This window comes from Petaurus breviceps, unplaced genomic scaffold, assembly GCF_028583685.1.
Source record: "Petaurus breviceps papuanus isolate PSGF00001 unplaced genomic scaffold, PetGlider_PUasm1.0 138, whole genome shotgun sequence".
NCBI classification, from domain to species: Eukaryota; Metazoa; Chordata; class Mammalia; order Diprotodontia; family Petauridae; genus Petaurus; species Petaurus breviceps.
The window spans coordinates 2,177,423-2,198,825 of NW_027185694.1; the positions used below are offsets into that span (position 1 = coordinate 2,177,423).

At 35.6% G+C, this 21,403-nt stretch overlaps 1 protein-coding gene across 5 annotated transcripts in view; it reads left to right on the forward strand.

The window, feature by feature from the left end:
• Nucleotides 1-21,403, forward strand: part of KIF27 (kinesin family member 27) — a 129,900-nt gene that overhangs the window by 4,322 nt on the left and 104,175 nt on the right. For 2 of the 5 annotated variants that reach the window (XM_069105087.1, XM_069105092.1), the window contains exons 2-3: nt 158-525; nt 14,052-14,252. In XM_069105087.1, the coding sequence (XP_068961188.1) occupies nt 228-525; nt 14,052-14,252 (499 nt within the window). In that variant the 5' untranslated portion in view covers nt 158-227. Of the gene's footprint in view, nt 1-157; nt 526-14,051; nt 14,253-21,403 lie in introns of those variants that run through there. The other 3 variants (XM_069105090.1, XM_069105091.1, XM_069105093.1) reach the window with 3 other exon arrangements.

Below are 21,403 nucleotides of genomic sequence, written 5' to 3' on the forward strand. Positions count from 1 at the left end.
TTATAATAAGTTATTTTTAGATATTTTAATTTAATTAGATAATTTTAATTTACTATAATGGTTCCTTCTCTCCATTATAGGTGGTTATTCTCATTTGATCAAAAGTTTTCTGACAATTGAGAAAAAAAATAATTTTTTGGGTCATTTTTATATACAGGATTCAAGCTGTTATGAAAACACAAATAAGAAGGATGCTTCACACACTAGGTATTAAAAATTAGGAAACCATGGAAGAAATACCAGTGAGAGTTGCAGTAAGAGTCAGACCTCTGCTTTGCAAAGAAATTCTTCATAATCACCAAGTATGTGTGAGACTGATTCCAAATACCCAGCAGATTATCATTGGGAAAGATCGCATCTTCACTTTTGATTTTGTGTTTGGCAAAAATTCAACCCAAGATGAGGTTTATAGTACCTGTATTAAACCTCTAGTTGCATCATTGATTGAGGGATATAATGCTACAGTTTTTGCCTATGGACAGACTGGATCTGGGAAGACATACACCATTGGAGGAGGCCACATTGGTAAGATCTTTAAGCTCCTTTTACTTATACATAGTTATCTGATTTACTACAAGAAGCAGAATGTGAAGTGAGATTGAAAGAAATAAGATAGAAGATCATGAAGTTACTACCTTTGAAAGGTTTGTCTTCAATACTGAATTCGAAATTTTTTTTGTGCTTCCTGTTGACTTTACAAAGAGCATGAGAGTAATGATAATATTAATAGCTCACATTAAATAGTACTTTAAGATTTACCCTGTACTTTCTGTTCTCCTAGGAGCTTGGAGACCTGTGTTTAGTTTTTTATTTTCTGCCATTAATTCCATTTGGGCAAATTATTTTTTTTTCCCTAGGCCTAGGTTTCTTCATCTCCAAAATAAAAGGATTGGACTAAATGATCTTGAAAATCCCTTTCTACTCTGACATTCTGTAAAAGACTAACTGAAAAGAAGTGAAAATAAAAGGAGACAGAGGTGCTCTCAAATCCTGATCTGCCCTTATTTATTTTGTTTCAAAAAAGTTTTTGTAACACTGTGGTCTACATTGCTAATAATGTATGCAAATATTTAAATAATTAATTGAAATCATTATTATGAAGAGAACTAATTTGTAAATAAATCTAGTTTAACTGTATTAAGAGTTGTCATCAGGTTTGAGTTGAAGTCGAACCATAAAAACATGTAACCTCCACAGTTGGCATAACCTAATGCTGACCGTTTAAATGAGAGGATTCGGTGTAAATTCTTGTTAGTCTCACACAATATGAAATTTTCCTTTAAAACTCCCTATCAGGCTTCTGGTTGAATACTTCAAATGATGAGGGTTTCACTCTCTTAATGCCATGGGAAGTTTTGCCTTGTTATCTGTTGGTAGGTATTATTTAAACTTTGTTTCCTTTGTCATTTAGAATAACATTTATGGATGGAAAGAAATTTCTCTTTTTGTAAAATGGAGATAGATAATAATGCTTGTACAATCTGCCTCAAGCTACAGAAGACTAGTGGAAATTATATAGAAAGAGAGAGAGAGAAACTTTGTAAAGTGCCATATAAATGATAGTTATAATCGACAGCGCAGCATTTATCTTTCACTGACAGTTTTTATTGGAACTAGACTTTATTTAGTTGTTAGTACTTTATAGTCTAAATGGTAATCAGGGAGTAATGGGTTTTTAAATGCTCAGATATCTTTTTTTACAGATAATTTTATGGCTTTTAATATTTAATCAGAAACAAATCTACAGAGATTTTTGTATATAGCAACATTATAGGGCACATAAATTTCTTCAGTTGCTAGATACCCCCCTGAAGGTATTTTAAACATTGATTGCCTTACAGGCAGACTTTTCCTGCATATAAAAATTCTAGTTCTAGAAAAGGAAAGATCATAAAATAGTAGAATTTGAAACTGGAATAGAACTTAGGAGCAGTATGGTGACGCTGGGAGAACACTGGACTTTGGGCTAGAAGATCTGGGTTGGAGTTCTGGGTCTAACACTTAGCCTTGCATAGCCATTGGCAAGGCAGTCTATAATCTCTGAATCTCAGTTTCTTATTTCTAAGAAATGAATGTTTGTATTACCAACCTCACATGTGTGCTACAAGCAAAATGCCTCGCCAAAGTATCAGGTGGTATACATGTATGAACTATTACCAAACTGATTAGAATGATTGGAAAACTTAAAAACTTTTTTTTTAAAGCATCACATTATATTCTTCTTAAAATGTAAATAATTTGTATATGGCCTGTAATCTTTTCTCTGGCTTGGTGGTGTTCAATTAAAAAAAAAAAAGAACCTTTCCCATACTTAATTTTCTTCAACTCTTTCATTTAATACATCAGGAAACTGAGGCCCAGAGAGGTTAAGTGGCTTACCAGCTAGTTTAGAGGCCGAACTGTGGCCTAAAAACCCTGGTTTCCAACTTTCTTTGAGACTTTTTGTATTGTTCCATCAGTTATTGTCTGATAAAAATATACCTCTTAAGGAATGTATTTCTTTCACTGTCATTGTTTTATATCGTAATTAATTTTTTCTTAGGATTAGATAATTTACCATTCAACGTATATATGCATTTAATAAAAGAAGTTACAGTTAGTAGGTGAGTTTATGGCAATGTAAAACAAAAACTGGAGCATCTAGGTGGTACAGTAGGTAGAGTGCTGGTCCTGGAGTCAGCAGGAGCTGAGTTCAAATCCACACTTACTAGCTGTGTGACCCTGAGCAAGTCACTTAACCCTCTTTGCCTCAGTTTCCTTATCTGTAAAATGATCTGGAGAAGGAAATGGCAAACCACTCTTTTATCTTTGCCAAGAAAACTTGAAATGGAGTTACAAGGAGTCAGATATGACTGAAATGACTGAATAACCATAAATAGCCTAAACTTTCTCCATACAACTTTCCGTTTTTCTAAATGACCACTATACGTTTTATGACTAACATTTATTTAATTAGTCGCCTTAGAACACCTGTGCTTTTTTGATGATTCACAGATTTATTCAGTTATTTTCTTTGTCCATTTTTTTCCTTTTTTGAATTTATTTTTAGTTTTCAACATTCACTTCCATAAGTTTTAAATTTTATCCCCCTCCTTCCCCTCCCACTTCCCCAAGACAGCATGTAATCTGATATAGTTTCTACATATACATTCTTACTAAACATATTTTCACACTAGTTATGTTGTATAGAAGAATTAGAATGAATGGGAGGAACCATGAGAAAGAAAAACAATCAAAACAACAACAAAAAAAGAAAATAGTCTGCTTCACTCTGTATTCAGACTCCATAGTTCTTTCTCTGAATTGTTTTAGTACCTTGCATTTCTGAGAAGGACTAAGTCTGTCCAAGTCAGTCCTCACACAATGTGGCTGTTACTGTACACAATGTTCTGCTGGTTCTGCTCACCTCACTCAGCATCAGTTCATAGAAATCTTTCCAGGTTTTTCTGAAGTCTGCCTGTTCATCATTTCTTATAGCACAATATATTGCATTATGTTCATATACCACAGCTTGTTCAGCCCTAGTTGATGGGCATCACCTCAATTTCCAATTCTTGGCCACTAAGAAGAGCTGCTATAAATATTTTTGTACATGTGGGTCCTTTTCCCATTTTTATGATTTCTTTGGGATACAGCCCTAGAAGCATGGGTCAAAGGGTATGCATATTTTTATAGCCCTTTGGGCATAGTTCCAAATTGCTCTCCAGAACAATTGGATCAGCTCACAACTCCACCAACAAAGAATTAGTGTTACACCTTTTCCACATCTCCAGCATTCATAATTTTCCTGTTTTGTCATGTTAGCCAATCTGATAGGTATGATATGGTGCCTCAGAATTGTTTTGATTTGCATTTCTCCAATCAATAGTTGATTTAGAGCATTTTTTCATATGACTATAGATAGCTCTAATTTCTTCCTCTGAAAACTGCCTGTTCATATCCTTTGACCATTTATCAGTCGGTGAACACCTGTGTGTTTAAAATACACTTGTATTTGGAATAGTAAGCACAAAAAAGTTTAGAGCTCAGTTGCTTAATACTAAAAGGACCAGAATTTAAGATCTTGAAGGATCAGGCTACATTAGGTGATGCAGTATATTTTTTTTAATGCATAAGACAAAGGAAATAAAAAGATAGAATGAAAATTTTTATTTTAAAAGTAAAATGATAATAAAATTTTTTGTCATTTGATAAACATGATCCATAAGTGCTGGATCTTACCTAAGTTTTCACTATCTTTGGGATATAATTTCTTGAGAATTCAACTACCATTGTTCTCAAAAAAATACATTAATTGCCCTAGAGATCCCTAAAGTATAAAAGGTAGACCAACTCGTAGACTGTTTTTAATGATGTCTCAGTGGTAGTTAATACCCATCTATTGCTTCATTTATATTCTGCAAACATTCGTTACATACTGTCTACCTGTAAGAGACATTTTGCTTGGGTACTAGGGACACAAAGACAAAAAGCACTCAAGGAGCTTCCATTCTACAGTGGGGATACAGCATATACACAAATGAGTACAGAGTTTATACTGAATAATACAAAGTAATTCTAAGAAGGAGAATATCTCAGCAACTGGAGTGTTTAGAAAAGACCTTATAGGAGATGATACTAGAGTAATGCTTTGAAGGAAGCCAGAGATTTCTGGCTAGGTGCAGGTAAGGAAGAAGAGAACATTCTTAGACACAGATAGATGAGATCCTCCCATTTCATGAGAAATATATGTTCACTTGGTTGTGTTTGAATGCTGCTAAGCTTCCTTTCTTCAGCCATTCAGGAGCCCACCTCCACCAGGATTGTTGTTTTTTTTTTTTTTTGATTTTTGGAGGAGGGAGGGCAGGACAATTGGCATTAAATGACTTGCCCAGGGTCATACACCTAGTAAGTGTTAAGTGTCTGAAGTCACATTTGAACTCAGGTCCTCCTGACTCCAGGGCCGGTGCTTCCACCAGGATTTTTATCAAAGAAAACCCCTTCTAAGATCATATGCTTGCACATTATTTTTTCTGAAGTATGCCTTCCAATAGAGTTCTCCTTGGGTGTCTCCTAATGACACAGCAGTAGCTGGGTTCTTAGAACCTCTGTGTAACTGGAACACTAGCCCTGTTGTGGTTTGTGAAGCTGGAAAGTTGTCAGGTATGAACTCAGTGGCCAATGAGAGCTATATCAGAGACCAGAGAGGGTTAGCTACCAGGCAAACAAATAAGTAGTGTGTGTGTGTGTGTGTGTGTGTGTATACCTTTATAATATATATGTATGTCATATACATGCACATATATGTATTTGACAACAGAAACCCATGAAGATGGGTTAAATAATATAGGTACTTATTTCCTTAACTATATGTATACATGTCTTTGACATTTTATTGGTACCTTTTCTTAAACACCAAAGTCACTTTCTGATAAGACTGTTCTCCCAAAAGAAAACAGAAACAACTCCCACAAAAAACAAACACCTTTCACCTCTTCAAATTCTCAGGTACCATTTCCTATTTTCTATCATTCCCCATCAGTCATTAGTGTTCTTTCCCCTGAAATGATTTTGTGTATATTTTGTATTTCCTTACTTGTGTACATATTGAATTCTCTCTCCCTACCCCCACAAGTAGAATGTAAACTCCTTGAAGAGAGGGTTTGTATCCTTGGTGCCAGGTACACACAGAGTAGGTTCTTGTTGAAATAAACCAAAAGAATTCTAGTGAAACAAAAGGGTTTTGGTGGGGCTTAGCGGTCTTCCCTACACTTAGCAGAAAAAACACTCCAAAAGGATGACTTTTGTGTTGTCAGAATTCTTACCAGTGATATAAAAGAGAACTGCACATAAAGTTTAGATATCTGAAGCCAAATTTATTGGGATATTTTAGGGTGGAATAAGCTGGTCCCTGGTCTCAACTGGGGTGGGCAGACAGCTACTGTGGGCCCCATAATATTTGCAGTTTGAGGGCTATTTCCCCAGGCCTTTGGGTATGTGTCTCGCTTTGGAGCAGGAAGGGGTTGCATATCTCTCCTGTTTAAACATCAACAGCCTAGACATAGACTGGTCAGGAGAAGGAAGATCTCAGAAATCTGAGGGAGGCATGGGGCTTTGGTCCTTATTTACAAAAAGGAGTTTCACTTTGCTTCTTTACATGGCCAATGAGGTTCTTTTTGGTTTCCCCTTCTCTAATTTTTCCCCAACACACACATTCCTCCAAGATCTGTACCCTTTGGAGTTTATGTGGTCAGAGGTCAAATTTTAAAGTTTAACTTTATAGCAGTCCTTGGTGTATATATGGATAGACATTCTTATCCGCCCAAAGATCTAGGGTGGGGGTTTCAGATGTGTGCGGTGTCTGTGGACTTATTCTCTGGGCTCATTGCTTTTGTCCAAAGGTGGGGTGGGTAGAAGCTGACTGAATCATCCCACTCAGTCAATAAATACACAGAGGCATTTGTTAACAAAATGAGAAGAGAAAGAGGCTATATCTTTATTTCTGTTGGTGAGTCTACCTCTTATTCTGTAACTCATCTATACTAGTCTATCTATCTTATCTATTTCCTGTCTGTCTACTTGTGCAGGACCATTAATTGATTTATTAAAGTTGAAATAATGAGATTCCCATTTGGCTCTTACCAATGAGAAATTAGGCACTTAAAGGAAGTAGCCTTCAAGCCTTAGAAGGAGAGGACAGTTGGCTACTGCTGTCTTAGTATTGTTTCCCAGATTGTTTGGGAGAGTAGAAGAGTGATTGATAACTACTCCCTCAGTGTGTTAGGTGACTGAAAGAGGAAAAAGCCATAACATTTTTTTCCTGCTGGTTTTTAAGGAAAAGGATGATTGCAATAGATAAAGCTGGATAGGTCCAAAATGCCAAGGAGGGTTATTTTGAGAGAAGAGCTTAATACTCCAAAGTTGGAAGAAAACAAAATAAACTGAGATGGCTTTTTTTCATTCTAGTTCCTTGATTTTGAATACAGACCCCAGCCTCTTTCTAGAGCTGAAAACAAAGTACACAGGTCTTGTTTTAGTGTTTCATACATCAGGGTATCTTGCATCTATAAGTTGAAGCAGCAGATAATACTGGAGGCAAAAGAAAGGCCACCAATGAAGTGTAACCAACAGACCCTATCTGACTGCATATACCATTGACATCTGTATTCTCCAGCCATTTACTTAGATGCACAAGGTAGGTTTAATCTGCCCTCTATAAATTATTTTGGCATTTGGTTTGAGTTCTGCCGCCTTTTGGTGTTTTCATTAATATTATTATGGTTATTATATATATGGTTCTTCTGGCAAACTGCTTTTTTGTATTTGTATAGTTCTTCCCAGGAATCTCTGAATTTCACATATTTTTTTCATTCACTACCAGGACTTGAACATGGGTCATCTGACCCATGTTCTACATTCTTTCCATTGCTACATGCCTGATTTTGTTACTGTTGTATTTTCTTGCCAGCTTCAACTTATTTTAGGCTTTACTACTGCTTGCCTCATTTTTACAGGATTGTGCCATATTTTTGTATTCTTTATTATATAAGGGTAGAGGTCAGTTAAGTCAGTCACCTCCCGCTCCCTCCCCCCCCGCCTTAGTACAGATAACTTTATCATTTGATACCTTTATGATTTCCCTGGAATCAATTAAAATAATATTAAAATAATTTCTACTAGGTATGACAGAAAGTCTGTCTTGATTGATGGAGGGAGGGACTCGATCAAGACCTGTTGGGCTTGTATAAAGTCATCAAGTCAGTTTAATATCATTGTCATTAAGTTCTAGCTAAGGCACTGAAGGTGAATCATTGGGAAGGAGGATATGAGCCTCAGTATCCTCCTCTCTTACCTCCCCCTGCCCCACCCCATCCACCTACCTTTGATCCTCAGAAGAAGACATTGTGAACTTCTGAGAACTGGAGTCTTTGGGACATCCAGTCTGCATCTTAGACTTAATTTCATTCCTGGAAAAGCTAATACAGGGTCAAACCAGGAGCCCAGGGCAAACTAGACAAACTGAAGGATGGTAGAATTATGGAGTAAGACTAACAGGAGCCCAGTAGAGAAGCTATACCATTTCCAAAGGAAACCTTATGAATGCCCCCACGAAGGGAGAAAAGAACTTCTAGCAACCAGGATTTAGGAGTTAGCCATTTGCAACATATGCTCTCTAATCTTGAGCCCCCTTTTCCCCAGACCAGGGGTGGGGAACCTGTGGTCTTGAGGGTACCCATAGCCTTCTAGGTCCTTGGGTGCGACCTTTTGACTGAGTCCAAGTTTTACAGAACAAATCTTTTTATTAAGGGGATTTGTTCTGTGAAGTTTGGATTTAGCCAAAGGCTGCCCTTGAAGACCTAAAGGGCCACATGTGACCTCAAGGCTGCAGGTTCCTTGCTCTTGCCCTGGACTTTTATGTATACTTGTGGGAGAGTATCATAGCCTTTTTTTTTTTTGTAGGAAAGGATATGTTTTATACCAACTGTTTTTATTGTTAACTTACCTTATCTTATATTTACCTTAGTAAATATCTCAAGGCCTTGATTAATGTATTTGAATAATGTGTCATTCAAATTTTAGGCAAATTACAAAATGATATCGAGTTGTATTTAACATGAGTCAAAATTCAACTAATGTAATACTGAGGTTTTACCACGTTATGTCATCAGTTTGCACTTGGCTATCATCTCATGTGGAAGTGATTTGCTGCTGTGTACTATATTATCAACATGTTCATTTTTTTTAAAAAGAGCCTGTAACAAAAGGAAGAATACTTCATGTGGAAACACTGCCAGTGCAAAAAAGAGTTTGCTAATGCCTTAAAACAAAAATTTGATGTAATTGAATGACAGGAATGTGGTGATAGTAACTCTAGTATTAGATCTCAGAATTCCTGAATCTGTGGTACAGAATATTATAAAACACCCAGGTAAAATAAAATAAAATGGCAAAATTGCATCCAACTTTTTGTGGTTTGCAAACAATTCTAATGAATAGAAGGGTTATAGTGATAAAGCATATTTTAACTATATGGATTGAATGAAGCATATCATACATAGAACACTCAGTTGCCCAGGGAAAGGCTTTGCATCAGGGAGGTCTTAGAGCCATACCAGGGCACTGAATGCATGATTTTAGGATGGGTCACATATCTAGAATGGGTTGAGAAGAGGTTCTGTATTGTGTGCCCAAGGTCACAAGACTTATGTAACTTAGCAGCCAGTGGCGTAGCTCAGACCTCAGACTCAGAGCAGGGGCTCCATCCTAGCATCTAACCCAATATGAAACTTGTAGGAGGATAACTAGGGCAGGATCCCAGATCAAAGGAGAGCCTTCAGTTCTGGCAATCTGAACTGACAGAGCCTCCCAGCTGGCTCACATGGGCAAAATCTAGCAGCAGTATACTCTTGCTCAGACTCAAACACAGATCAGGAACTTGCAGAGCTCAGACCACAGGGGTGGTAATCAGATTCTGACCTTCATCAGACTGCTTTGAGTACACTGAAAATTTGCCAGTCTCCAGCCTCTCTCTGGAACCCTAGAATAACAATAATAATTTATCCAGCAAAACTGAATAAATTTCAAGAAAGCAGCAGCAGGACCAGCCCAGACTTCTCCAGAAGTGCGTGGGGCCCAGTCCCAAGATCAAATCTGAAGTCAGGAACTAGTCTAGAAGGATGAGCAAATTAAAAAGAGAATCCCACCATAAAAAATTGTGTTGACAGGAACACTCAAGATACAAACCCAGAAGAGGACTCCAAAAAATTTACAAAGCCTCAGAGAAAAAGACAGCTTGGGCACAAACTCAACTAGAATTCCTGGAAGAGATAAAACAAGAATTATGAAAAATGTTTTATAAGTGAAATAAGTGTGCTTAAGGAATAAAAAAAGGAAAATAAATTAGAGGATCTTAATGCAAAATTTAGAGGCGCCTGTTTTTATTTGAATTTAATACTACTACCACAAAACATCTGAGGAGGAGGAAGGAGAATTAAGGATTCCCACTAAGGCACATGATAGAGCAGTGACATACTCTCAGATGGTGAAGGAAGTGACAAGGAAGTATTAATCTAGAATCAGTAGTGGTCAGTGTAGAAGAAATGGTTGCCAAAGGAGAAATGACAGGACCCTCAGATTTTTACCATAGAGAAGAGAAAAGATGGGCTTAGGATGACATGTCCTAGATTTCAGAGAAGTAGTTTGGATCACACTGCCTAACATGCTACAGGGAAAGTCAGTCCAAGATGAGTGAGTTCTCAATCATGGCTTGCAATAAAACAGCTTTTGGCTAGGGGAAGAGTGTACCTAACAAGGGATAACAAAAATATTTTTTGAGAACTCCAAATTCTGTCTGAAACATCATCTTGTTACCATAATTCTCCTCTAACTCAAAGCATCTGCTTTTAATTGGCATCAGTGATGAAAACAGACAGTTCATTGTGATCTCATTATTCCCTTCAATTCATTGTCCATTTGCCTCTATATCTCTTTCCACATTTTTCCTTCTATATAGTTGTAAGGTGTCTACTCTTACTTCTGGTTGTAGTTTCCTTGCTCTGCCTTACTTTATATGCCTTTTTTAAGTGTTACATGCTTTTATATTTTTCACATTTATAATTTCTTTGCATAATCTTTTAAAGAACAAATTATGGCAGAATAATAGCTATAGTTTTTTTTTTTTAACTATAAGTAGTTGGTAGATTGTCCCTTTCATAAAAGTAAAGAATTTTAGGTACTTAATGTAAATTTGTTTTTTAAGATTTTATTCAGGAACTATTATACAACTTTTATGAAATTCAGCTCTATCAGTACTTTGAGTTTGAATGAATAATATATTTTGTAAGGTTAGAGATTGAATGGGATGTTCTTATTAAACATAAAATTCTTATAGAAACAGAATAATTATCTTCAACAAAATAATGTATGAACTAAGCCAGAATGTATAGACCACTTCAATTTTTTACTATGTAATGCTTTCTTGGACACCAGGTCGGAAAGTAGGGTTGGTTTTGTTTTTTTTTCCCTAGAAATCTGTTAGTAAGGAATAGGCTCATACAGGTTAGCTTGCAACCACCATTTTTGTCCATTAGATGGCCTCCTTGAATTATTTATAAGAAAAATTCAGCTGTTAAAATTTATTTTCCCTATGTCTATAAACTAAAGAATGAGTGTAACCAACAATTTTGAAACAAATACAGAAGAAGAAATCTTGAAAATTAGAGGTGAGATATAGAAAATGGAAAATAAAGTTGATAAAATTGATAAGATAATTTTTTTTAAGACTAACAAAATCTGATTAAAATAGAAGGATAATAAACAAAGTTGGTCAGTTAGATGTGGAAGTAGATCAAGTGCTGGACCTGGAGTCAGGAAGACCCATCTTCCTGAGTTCAAATGTAGCTTCGGACACTTAGTAGCTGTGTGACCCTAGGCAAATCAATTAACCCTGTTTGCCTCAGTTTCTTCATCTATAAAATGAGCTAGAGAAGGAAATGGCAAACCACTATAGTATCTTTGCCAGGAAAATTCCAAATGGAGTCACAAAGAGTTGGATACAACTTTAAAATGACTGAACAAGACAAGAAAAAAACAAGGTTAATTTATAACAAGTACAGAAGAAATAAAGAGAATCATTCAAACCTATCATATACAGTTATATGCCTGAGAAACTGAGAATTAAAAGTAAACAGATGAATTTCTACAAAAACCATAAACTTATCTACATTCAGAAAACAGATTTCAAATCACCCAATTTAAGGAAAAGAAATTAACCCATAAATGAACTTCCAAAGAAAAAACCTTTGGGCCTAAGAGTTTTTTTTTTTTTTTAGCAATCTGGGTTAAGTAACTTGCTCAAGGTTACATGGCCAGGTGTTTCTGGGTGGGTGCCAAGCGTCTGAGCCCGGATTCGATCCCAGGTCATCCTGACACTGGAGCCAGTGCTCTTACTTGCTGTGCTACTTGGCCACCCCATGCCTAAGGGTTTTAAAAGTGAATTCTGTCATACATTTAAAGAGTAATTAAAGCTATAAAAATAATTCTCCAATATATAGAAAAGGAAGGCACTCAAACACCTTTTATGAGAGCAATATGATCCTAATACATAGCAACAAAGAGGCAAAAAGAGCAACAACCTTAGATCAATCTTAGTAATGAATACTGATGCTAATATTTTAAGTAAAATAACTAAAAGGACACTACAATGTGTAGTGAAAATTCACAAATTGGATTCACATCAGAGGTTTGAGAATGTAACAAGATCAATTCAATAGATGGAGGGAAAAAAAACTTTGATAAGTTTTCATATGTTTAAAATCTAAAAAAAAAATCATAGGAATTGAAGGTGCCTCTTAAATATATCCCAGACATCACAGGCATAGTGTATATACAACTGACTTTGAAATCAAGAAGATCTGGGTCCAAGTTGTGCATCTGACCCCTGCTTGTCTGTATGACTTTGGGCAAGTCACTTTAAACTTGTGCTCTAGGTAACTCTGTATGATGTGCTTAAACTTCATTGATAAAGAGAGTTTCTTTGGGCAAGTTCCATATACCAGTAAATTAACAAATTAATCCCATCTCTGTATATCTAAAACCAACAATTAGCATTTAGATTTTTTTGTTTGCTTTTGTAACTGAGAAATGCTAGAAATTTCCCCAGTACAGATAGGGGTGAAACAAAGATGTGTCTGCTTCCCATTATTATTTGATATAGTTCTAAAAATGCTGGTTATTATAGGACAAAAGCACAATTAAAATATGAACAGCAGCATATATGAGACAAAATTCTTCCTATTTGCAGACAGGTGCATCTATGCAAAAATAGCAAAGAAGTTAAGATGATTAATAGCTTCAGGAAAGTAGTAGATATGAAATAATCTATATTTCTGTATAGTAAATAACTACCACATATATTGGCTGTAGCATAGGATTTGGAAAAAAAAACAAATTGGATGTTGGAGGTAAAGGAATTGATGGATAACATGGATGATGGAGGATGAGGAATTGAGGATAACACCCAGATTGCAAGCCTGGATGACTGGAATGATGATGGTCCCTTCTGTGGGACTAATGGGTCTACTGGGAAAGTTAGGAAAAAGGGAGGGTTTTGGTTTTGGACATGTTGAGTTTAAGGTAACTACTGGACATTCTAGTTCAAGGTGTTCAGTCTGCAGTTGTAGATGTGAGACTGGAAGTCAGGAGACTTGAGAGAGGTTAGGGCTAGACAAATTGATTGTTATTTAAATGTCATGTTGTTTTTTAACTTTTACTGCATCCATCTCGTCTTCCAACTAGACTGTTGGGCCTTTGAAGGTCTTAGATTTCTTTGTGTTCTCTATATTGCCTTATAGAAAGTTGGAGTTCAGTCAGTTCAAAAAAATTTTACATTTAATATATTGGAAAAAGTAGAATTAATGAACAGTAGAGGTCATGAAATACTAGATAAATCACCTCTCACTGTTTTTAATATTGATACATATGTTAAAAACACTTATAAAACTTCAGAGATTTGATTTTTTAAAACTGATAAACAAGAAATTGATTTTTGGAGAAGTTTTTAGTACTTTGTTGGGTCTGTGCTCTAACTCTACCTAGCCTACATCTCTCTATCTTGCCTACCAGGGTAGCATAAGAGACTTTGTCAAAAGTTTTGCCAAAATATAGGTAAAGATGAACCATAATTTCCTTTGTCTTCTAGTCTTCGATTTTTTGATGGCTTTGTGCTCTTCTCAATTTAGATACTGTCCCTCCTGATGCAGACCACAGCCTGAACAGCTACACTGTTTCATGTTGTGTGACTCTTGTTCATGTCTTTCCGTGGACCTTCCTCTAAATCCTTTCAAGTTGTATTGCGTCCAGTGGAATGCATAGGCTGACCATTGTTAGCTTTCTCTTTTATCACATGATGGTCCTATTTTCTTTTCTGGATGTACATTTCTGCAGAGACATCCATATGCTGCTTTTTCTGTACATCTCTTTGTTGGTAATATGTCACAGCCTACCCATGTCTACCATATAGCTGTCTTCTTAAACAAAATTTATGGTAGTGTCCTCTTTTTCTACATTTTCAGCATCAGTTGCGGAGGATAAAAAAGGTATCATTCCACGTGCCATCCAAGACCTATTTCAAAGCATTTCTGAAAATAGCAGCATTGATTTTAACATAAAAGTATCTTACATAGAAGTCTATAAGGAAGACCTCCGAGATCTGCTAGAATTGGAAACATCAATTAAAGATTTACACATCAGAGAAGATGAAAAAGGAAACACAGGTAAAGAAACCTACCTTAGTGAATTCAATCAGTATGTTAATTAATAATCCTTAAAAGTTTTCTCCCTAGCTGTGTTTCACTTCTTTTTTTTTTTTTTTTTTAAGGCAATCAGGGTTAAGTAACTTGCTCAAGGTTACATGGCCAGTTATTTCTGGGTGTGATACTGAGTGTCTGAGCCCGGGATTCGATCTCCAGGTCGTCCCAACACTGGAGCTGGTGCTCTTACTCACTGAGCCACCTGGCCACCCCTAAGCAACTGGGGTTAAGTAACTTGCTCAAGGTTACACGGCCAGTTATTTCTGGGTGGGTGTTAAGTGTCTGAGCCCGGGATTCGATCTCCAGGTCTTCTCAACACTGGAGCCGGTGCTCTTACTTGCTGTGCTACCTGACCGCCCCTGTGTTTCACTTCTTAAAAAAATAAAGTAACTGCAAAATATTCTTGCCTTTCCTTAAAAAGGCAAATAGTTTATGAATTACTAGTAGACTTTGTGGTAAACCATGTAGATAAGAAAATAGAAGCTTAGGATGGTTATTTATTAAAATAATTTATTTTGTACCTACTCAATTATTGTAATTTCACACTGCCACACCTAAGTGAAATTCACAGCAGAAATGTAAAGGAGACAGTGTATATTTTGGTATTTTTTTATCCTTCACTTTTTTTTTTTTGCTTTTTTGGAGGGGAGAAGTTAGGGCAGTTGGGGTTAAGTGACTTGCCCAAAGTCACATAGCTAGTTTTGTGTTAAATGTCTGAGGTCGGATTTGAATTCAGGTCCTCTGGACTCCAGGCCAGTGCTCTATTCACTGTGCCACCTAGCCGCCTGATATCCTTCACTCTTACAATACTACTAATTCACCTTTCTTAGTCACAAGTGTTATTGATAATATTCTTTGTCATTTTTTTTGTGAACAGGTAATTAATGATAACATGCTAACCTGTTTACATCCATTGTATTCCTCTCAGTTGCTCTTTGAGTCACCTTCAGTTGTGATTGTTTCAAGATCAAGGTTTTCCTACCTTCATAGCTATGTAACAGCAGGAGAAGGTTGAAATTAAAAAGGAGCATATTTGTGCTTGAGATCCTGAAAGACCATGTCTTCTCTCTTTCTCCTGTTCAGTTCTGGACCAAATGTCTGCAGTACTACCTATCACAGAAAATATGTACTGACAGATTAAAACCAAATTGTTAAAGTTCAGAAACTTAAAAAAGGCAATATGGGAGGATTGTAATATTCTTGATAGAAATTACTTCTTCATTCAGAAGGTATGGGTTATTATAGTCTAGGCTATACCACTTATTACTTGTGATCTTAGGCAAGTTCCTTCCCCTTTTGGGATTTCAGTTTTCTCCCCTATAAAATGGAGAGGTGCTAAAAGATTGTGATTTTTTTTTTGATTCTTCATTTTATCTGTTGATCTTGTTTTCCCAGAGTACAAAGTGGGAACTCGGGAAAAATATGATAGTTAATGGATTATCACACTAACTTTAGGCCTTCTATGTGACAGGGAGATAGAATAGCAGAGTGTGCAGATGATAAGAAAAGTGGAACAATTTTTAGTGGCTCTTAATGCTCCAAAGGAGAATAAATAGAAACTAACTCACTTGCCATTTATGATCCTCAGCTTACCTTTCCAGGCTTATTTTACATTAGTCCCCAGCATCAGCTCTAGTCCTGTTTGACTGGATGTCTTTGTATTCCTTTCTGCAGGCTGCTCCTGTCTAATGAATGGCCTTTTCCCTCATCTCCAACATTTAGATGTGTTTTCCTTTAAATATCTTTTTTTTCTTTTTTTATTGTAACTCTAAGAACAAAGACAGATGTTTCAGTAAACAAAGATGAACAAGAAAGGGGGTTGTATGAGAAACTTCTCTTACACAGTTTTGGTTTTGAAAGTTTATGATGTTTCACTTTTGCCAATATAGTAAAAAAAAAAAGTCTGGTCTTTGCTTGTGTGTCCTTCTACAATTCTTTTTGTTTTCTTCTCTGCATCTAAAATGAAATGTTTTATTAAAGTTTTTTTTTTCATGTCTATCATTGTCTAGTAATTTACCACCTTCACCCATCTCTGAGTAGAAGACCTCTTGTATAACAAATGTTTATAGTCCAACAAAACAAATCATTACGTTGGTCATGTCTGAAAATGTGTACCTCATTCTGTATATTTAGTCTGTCACATCTTTGCCAAGAGATAGAAATAGGTTCCATCATGAGTATTCAAGTTACTGCTGCTTTGATTAGAGTTTTAAATTCTTTTAAAGTTTCTCTTTATATTATTATTGATGTTAGAGCTTAAATTGTTCTCTTAGTTCTTCTAATTTCATTTCCATCAATTTATAAAATTCTGTTATATCAAACTTGGTTCAAGCATTCCCACTTGATGAGCAACTATTGTAGGTATTTTCTTTCCATTTTTTCCTACAATGAAAAGTACTGCTATAAATATTCTTGTACATATGGGTCCTTTTCCCCCACTCTCTCTCTCTCTCTTTTTTAGCCTCCTTGGAATATAAGCCCAATAGTAGTAGTATTGCTGGGTCATGTTATACGCACAGTTTAGTAACCTTGTGGGTATAGTTTCTAATTAATTTTTGGAATGATTGAAGAAATTTACAGCCATTTCATTAGTGTGCCCATCATCCTATTAAAACCACTCCCAAAAGTTACAGTTTTCCTTTTTTTTGCTGTCTTTGCCAGTCTGTTGGATGTGAGGTAGAACTTCAGTTTTAATTTACATTTCTCTTATCATTAGTGATTTGGAGAATTTTTATATAGTTGTCAATAGTTTTACATTTTTTTATTTGAGAACTGTTTGTCCATATCCCCATATAGGTATCAATTCTCAGTATAACTTAGATAATAGACTTTTATGACAGACATCTTTTTGTGAATGTTTTCTCCAAGTTAACTCTTTTCTAATTACAATTATATATGGCTCGTTCAAAAGCTTTCCCATATTATATAATTGAATTTATCCAATTTATCATTTATGATGACATAATTCCTTATTTTCATTTGCCATCTTTACAACATTTCTCACATATATCTCTTTCTTTCCACTCACACAGCGACCCTCAGACCCTCAGCACTTATCACTTGGACCATTGCAGTAGCTTTCTAATCTAATTGTTGTCTCAGCTGAAAGTCTGTCTGTCCCCACACAAATCCATCCTTTACTCAGCTGCCAGTGACTGTTCCTAAAGGGTAGGTCTGACCACATCACGTTTAGCCTCCTCTTCTCTCCCTCACCCCCAGTAAACTCTAATCACTCCCTGTTCCTTCCATTCCTGGAAGGATATTATAGTTGTATTATGTTTCATAATATAACTATAATAAATTTTATATTATATATAATATACAAATAAAATTATATAACAAATTTATATAATAAAATTATGTTCCATAATATAACTATAATATCCTCTGATAGACAAATAAAGCCCTTCACAACCTGTCTTCTTCCTATATTTTCTCTTCTTAGACTTTATTATCTATGATCTAGATACAGTGGCCTATTTTATGTTCCTTGAACAGGATACTCTTTCCTTCTGTTTCCATACATTTAAAAAAAATTTATTTTAAGAGGCAGCTAGGTGGCACAGTGAGTAGAGCACCGACCCTGGAGTCAGGAGGACCTGAGTTCAAATCCAGCCTCTGACACTTAACACAAAACTAGCCATGTGACCTTAGGCAAGTCACTTAACCCCAATTGCCCTCCAAAAAAAAACAAAACAGAAAGATGAAAAAATACTTTATTTAAAACTTAACTATTCAATAAGAAAAGAAACATTATAAACTTAAATATTAAAACTTAAATACAAAATAAAAGAAAAGAACATGCTATATGTACATAAGAATGTAAGAGAGGATTTAAAATATACAGCAATAAATTTCCATTTCAAGAAAGCTTATATAATAAATACTATGCATTATCTTCAGAACTCTCTATCTTTTCTTTGCTTTCCTATACGTTTTCTTTTGTTCTCTGCATCCATTTGGAATTTATTATGGTATATGGTAGAAGATGTGGGCTTAAGTATAATTTTTACCTGACTACCTTCCAGTTTTCTTAGCAATTTTTGCGAGATAAGGATTCCTTAATCCAATAGTTGATGTCCTTGGTTTTTTTTTAACCTGACTTTGCTATGTTTGATTATTTTTAGATTCTGTTTTCATAAGTTGTTCAATTGATCAACTTTTCGACTTTTTAACAGGTATCCAATTGTTTTGATGATCATTGTTCTGTGGCATAGTTTAAGATCTGATAGTGCTAGATCCCCTTACATTTATAGGCTGTACCCCTCCTTAGAATATAAGCTTCTTGAGGAGTAGTTATAGTTTTTGTTTTCTTTTTCTTTTTTTTAAGCAATCGGGGTTAAGTAACTTGCTCAAGGTTACACGGCCAGTTATTTTGTGTGGGTGCTGAGTATCTGAGGCCGGAACCGATCTCAGGTCTCTCGATGCTGGGGCCGGCACTCTTACTCACTGCGCCACCTGGCCACCCCTTGTATATCCCCACCTCTTAACACAGTGTCTGGCTCATAGCAAACACATTATAAATGCTTGTTGTTTGATTGAGATGTACTTTGTTTGTCAGTGAAGGAGTATGATATAGATATCCTGCTCTGTTTCCTTAAGCTCCTTTGGCAGACTCATCACTAGCATTTTAAGGGAAATAATTTTCTAGAAATTACATTAGAGGTTTATAATTGAAAATATTATTTTTACACACAGTATTTAATAAGATTGCTTCCTGTAACTACCAGTTAAGACAGATTCATGATGCCACAGTGTGATGTGTGTGTGTGTGTGTATATATATATATATATGTATATATATATGATGTATATGTATGTGGATACATATTATATATGTATAAATATATTCATCTACAACATTAATAATAGTGAACAGAACAGGCCTGAGTTGAAGCCTCTATACCATGATACTAAATGATCTCCCATTTATTATTACTTTGAGTATGTATTTTCAGCCACATGCCAGTCTGTTTAAATATGTTATTGGGCCTACATTTTTCACCTTCTTCAAGAATATTACAGAATTTCAAAGGTTGGAATATATCTTAGAGGTGATAATAGTGCAACCTTTATTTGAACAACAGTATTCCTTGACAAGTACATAAGACACTTGTCAGAGGCCTTGCTGAATTCCACATGTATTTTGTTTGCAGTATTTCCCTGATGTAATAACCCTAACAAAAAAAGGAAATGTTAGTTTGACATGACCTGAATTTATCGAAAGCTTATTGATTACTAGTCATCACTATTTCTAAGTTGTTCATAAACCATATGTTTATTTTTCTTTCTTCTTTTTATCTTTTTTCTTTTTTTCATTTTTTCTTTTCTTTCTTTTTTCTTTCTTTTTATTTTTCTTTCTTCCATATGTTTAATAATTCTTTATAAGTTATTGTTATCAGTATCTGACTCACTGCTTCATCATTTTGAGGATCTGTGTATTTTCTTCCTCTGTTTTTGAATAAAAAGACATGTTGTCTCTATTCTTCTTTGATTTTTCCATAATTCTTCAAAGATTCTTGATGGGTTCTGTAGTTACAAAAGTAGTTTCTGTATCCTGAGATAAATGGGCCTGGAGAATTGAATACATTTTTTTCTTTTTAAATGTTTTGTTGATGATCTTTCCTTTTTAAAATATCATTGTTTCTTTCCAGTAGCTTCTCTCTTCTTTTTCCCACTTATTGTAAATTGGTTTAATCAAGCAAAACAAAATCAAGACATAGGCCAATTCTGAAAAGTATGCCTCATTCCTCACCTACACTTTACTACCTCTCTGCCAAGAGTAGAGACATACTTCACAATCAGCAGTTTGATGTCATGATTGGATACTACATTGACCAGAATTCTGAATTTGTTCAGTTGTTTTTCTTGATATTATTGATTTTTCTTGATATTATTGTAGTCATCATATAAATTGTTCCACTAGTTATGCTTATTTCACTCAATATCAGTTCATATAAGTTTGCTCAAGGACTTGAACTCATTTAAAAAGCAGTGAGGTGGTTTCTTAACTGTTTGTTCTAGTCTTTTTTTTTTTTTTAAAGAAATCAGGGTTAAGTAACTTGCTCAAGGTTACACGGCCAGGTGTTTCGGTGTGGGTGCTGAGCCTGGAATTTGATCCCCAGGTTATCCTGACACTGGAGCCAGTGCTCTTACTTGCTGTGCTACCTGGCCGTCCCTGTTCTAGTCTTTATAGTTTGGAAATCATTTGTCTCTAGTAAAGGAGATGGAAGTAAAATAGGAGGTGATTCATTCTGCCTTCCCTCTATTGTCTCTTAACATCATTTGTCCTAATTAGAGAATCTATTTTTTTTCTTGTTCCATTCATTCCTTTAAAAAAAAAAACCTTTAAAATTTTCCTTATTATTTTTGCCAGTGTTAACTGCCAAACTTCACCTTTCTGGACTTCAGTTATAGCTCTGAGTCATTCCTTAACACTGTTCTGGGTTTGATGTCCTTCCTTTCTTCCATCTTGTGTGCCTGTTCTTTTAAAATCTGAATAAATATGCACCGTTATACATAGCCACATTTTATGAGATTCTCTGTTTTCTTTCTTGTTTAGATCATTGGTTATATTATCAATTTTGAGACTTTCCTATCTATCTTAAATTCTTTCTTTTGTTTTAGAGACTGGCCATGAGATCATGAGATCCAGCTTTTTCCTGAATTTTAAAACATGCTTTCATAATATATGAGGGAGGTATAATAGATCTGATTAAGTCTTTCTTTGGTTATTTAATTAATTTATTTATTTGTGAGGCAGTTGGGGTTAAGTGACTTGCCTAGGGTCACATGGCTAGTGAGTGTTAAGTATCTTGAGGCCAGGTTTGTACTCAGGTCCTCCTGACTAAAATTAAAGTAATTTCATTTCTCTCTCTGTCTCTCTCTCTCTCTGTCTCTCTCTCTCTCTCTGTCTCTCTCCCTCTCCCTCTCTCTCCTCCTCTCTCTCTCTGTCTTTCTCTCTCTCCCTCTCTCTTCCGCTCTCTCTCTCTCTTTCCCTCTCTCTGTCTCTGTCTCTCTGTCTCTCTCTCTGTCTCTGTCTCTCTGTCTCTCTCTCTCTGTCTCTCTGTCTCTCTCTCTCTGTCTGTCTCTCTCTCTCTCTCTCTCTCTCTCTCT